Source organism: Trichomonas vaginalis, chromosome III (genome assembly GCF_026262505.1).
Source record: "Trichomonas vaginalis G3 chromosome III, whole genome shotgun sequence".
NCBI lineage: Eukaryota > Parabasalia > Trichomonadida > Trichomonadidae > Trichomonas > Trichomonas vaginalis.
In genome coordinates, this window is record NC_067205.1 from 25770403 (window position 1) to 25772565 (window position 2163).

Sequence of the window (2163 nt, forward strand, 5' to 3'; positions counted from 1 at the left end):
AAATAAAGCATATTATATCTCTAATCCAAAAGGAGTAACTAATGGTAAAAATATTTATTTGAATTCTAAAAAAAACTTACCCATTTGTATGCATTTCCCAACAGAAGCCATCAGCTCCGTGATTTCTTGGTTTTGCATGTGCAATCTTAATCACATCTCGATAAAGTAGAACTGTCTCAAAAGATTTAGAATTAACGCAATAGATTTTAAATTGAATAGGATGTCACTTTTGTGAGATAATTTTAATGTTCAATAAGATAACCTAAGAATTGGGATTATTTTTTATTGAATGAGTAGAAATAATTTATTCAAAAGTTTATTTTATTCTATGAATTATTCACAAGAGCTCGAAACTCTTCGAAGAGAACACTTAGCAGCAGTGGATGATTTTGATTTTAAGCTTGCTCAAGATCTCAGTATTAGAATTAAAAAGTTAGAGCAGGGTTTGAAAAAATCAAGTTCTAAATCAAATATAGAATTTCTCGAAACCTCGAGAAAAATCCGCTCGCTAGCCGATTACGAAACTCATCAGTATGAAACCGATCGTCTTGAGATCGAAGATAGATATAACGAACGCATTAATCATCTTCTTGACCAGCAACGTCAACAACTCATTGATCTTGAAAATTCTTATCAGTTAAATAAGCAGAGGGAACTTAATCGACCTGTATACGAAGTTGAATTAAAAAAGAATCAATCTAAAAAATTCGGAATTAATCATGATTACTACATGGCTAATGCTTTATATCAAGAAGCATCCAGAATTGAAAAGAATTACCGCGATAAAAGACTCAACGATTGCTATGAATTATATATTCGCCAAAAAATCAAACTAGAAAAGAAGCACAAAAAGGAAATTTCTTTTTTGGAAGAAAAACGAAAGCTGGAACTTCAAGAACTCGAACAAAATCATGAACGTGAACAAAACCGATTCGAAAACTCTCAGATTGTTGCAAAAGTTAGGTCTAGTCTTTATACTAGGGAGTTTCCAAAGGTAACTAGATATATGAAACCTTCCAAGCGATCAATTTCTTCCCTAACAATGTAGCAAAGAGTTAAAATAAGAGTTATGTATTGTTAATTCGCGCCATATGATTATGTTTGTAAATGTTATTTTTCATGATTTTATAGAAGAAAATTTTTTTGATATTTTTTTTTCAAAACATTCATGCTCGATTTTTTTGATCTCTTGCTAAAATGATTTTCAGTATCGTATGCAAAAATTATTCATTTATAATTTTTGTTATTTACAGAATTAATATAAATTCCATTCATTTTAATGAAATAAATATAAAAGGTAAATAAATATAAATTTTACATGCTAATCTCTATATTAAAAACAAGGAATAACGATCTGAAGTTATGAATTAAATAAGTTCATCAATTGAATCCATAGGAGAGTAGAAGAGATTAAATATCTCTTCTTGAGAAACTGTTGATAAGAACTGCATTATTTTGGAATTCGAATCCTTGCAAGTATTATCATTCTTCTTAACTTTAAGACCATTTTTAATAATTTTAGTATCTTTTTTGGACTTCTTTCTGAGAGCTCTTCGTTGACGTAATTTAAATCTATTTCTGATGCAATTGCCAGATCTTGTTGGGAAAAATTCAGCAATTTTATGCCAACGGGAACCAAACTCTTGATAAAGCTCATCAAGCATTTTATCTTCCTCGTCTGTCCATGGATCATTCCTGAGCTCTGGGGATAGATAATTAATCCATCGCTCACGGCATTGCCTAGCATTCTTAGTTTTCATTTCTTGGCTAACAAGATCCCAGTTTTCTGTACCTAATCTTTCAACAATTGTGGTTAAGCGTTCATCATCCTCATGAGTAAATTTAATCTTCGGGATTGCCACTTTAGCCATAGCCGATTGATAATTTGAAGTAAATTCAGTATATTTTACATCTACTTTCAATTTGAAAAAAAATTATGATAGTACATGAAAAAACGTGCTTTTGGTTAAATAGGAATAATATTATTTATTAAAGCAGTGAGCACAGTAGTGTATATTTTTAATCTGAGTTCATTAAAGTTTTATTAGAATTGAATTGATTGAATGGATTAAAAAAGGTATTGAAAAGTTAAAATATTTAAAATGTATTACGGAAATAAGGAGAACAAAAAATGATTTTTCAATAATTTGTATAAATATTCAC

At 29.4% G+C, this 2163-nt stretch overlaps 2 protein-coding genes across 2 annotated transcripts; one reads left to right on the forward strand and one right to left on the reverse strand.

Moving 5' to 3' along the window:
- Positions 1-289: 289 nt before the first annotated feature.
- TVAGG3_0764790 (uncharacterized protein) lies at positions 290-1048 on the forward strand (the record flags this gene model as incomplete). The annotated part of the gene is made up of 1 exon (XM_001307537.1): positions 290-1048. One exon carries the CDS (start codon positions 290-292, stop codon positions 1046-1048), a length of 759 nt encoding a protein of 252 aa, XP_001307538.1.
- Positions 1049-1367: 319 nt separating this feature from the next.
- Positions 1368-1871, reverse strand: TVAGG3_0764800 (RNA polymerase II transcription regulator recruiting protein; the record flags this gene model as incomplete). Its single annotated transcript, XM_001307536.1, has 1 exon — positions 1368-1871. One exon carries the CDS (start codon positions 1869-1871, stop codon positions 1368-1370), a length of 504 nt encoding a protein of 167 aa, XP_001307537.1.
- Positions 1872-2163: the final 292 nt, after the last annotated feature.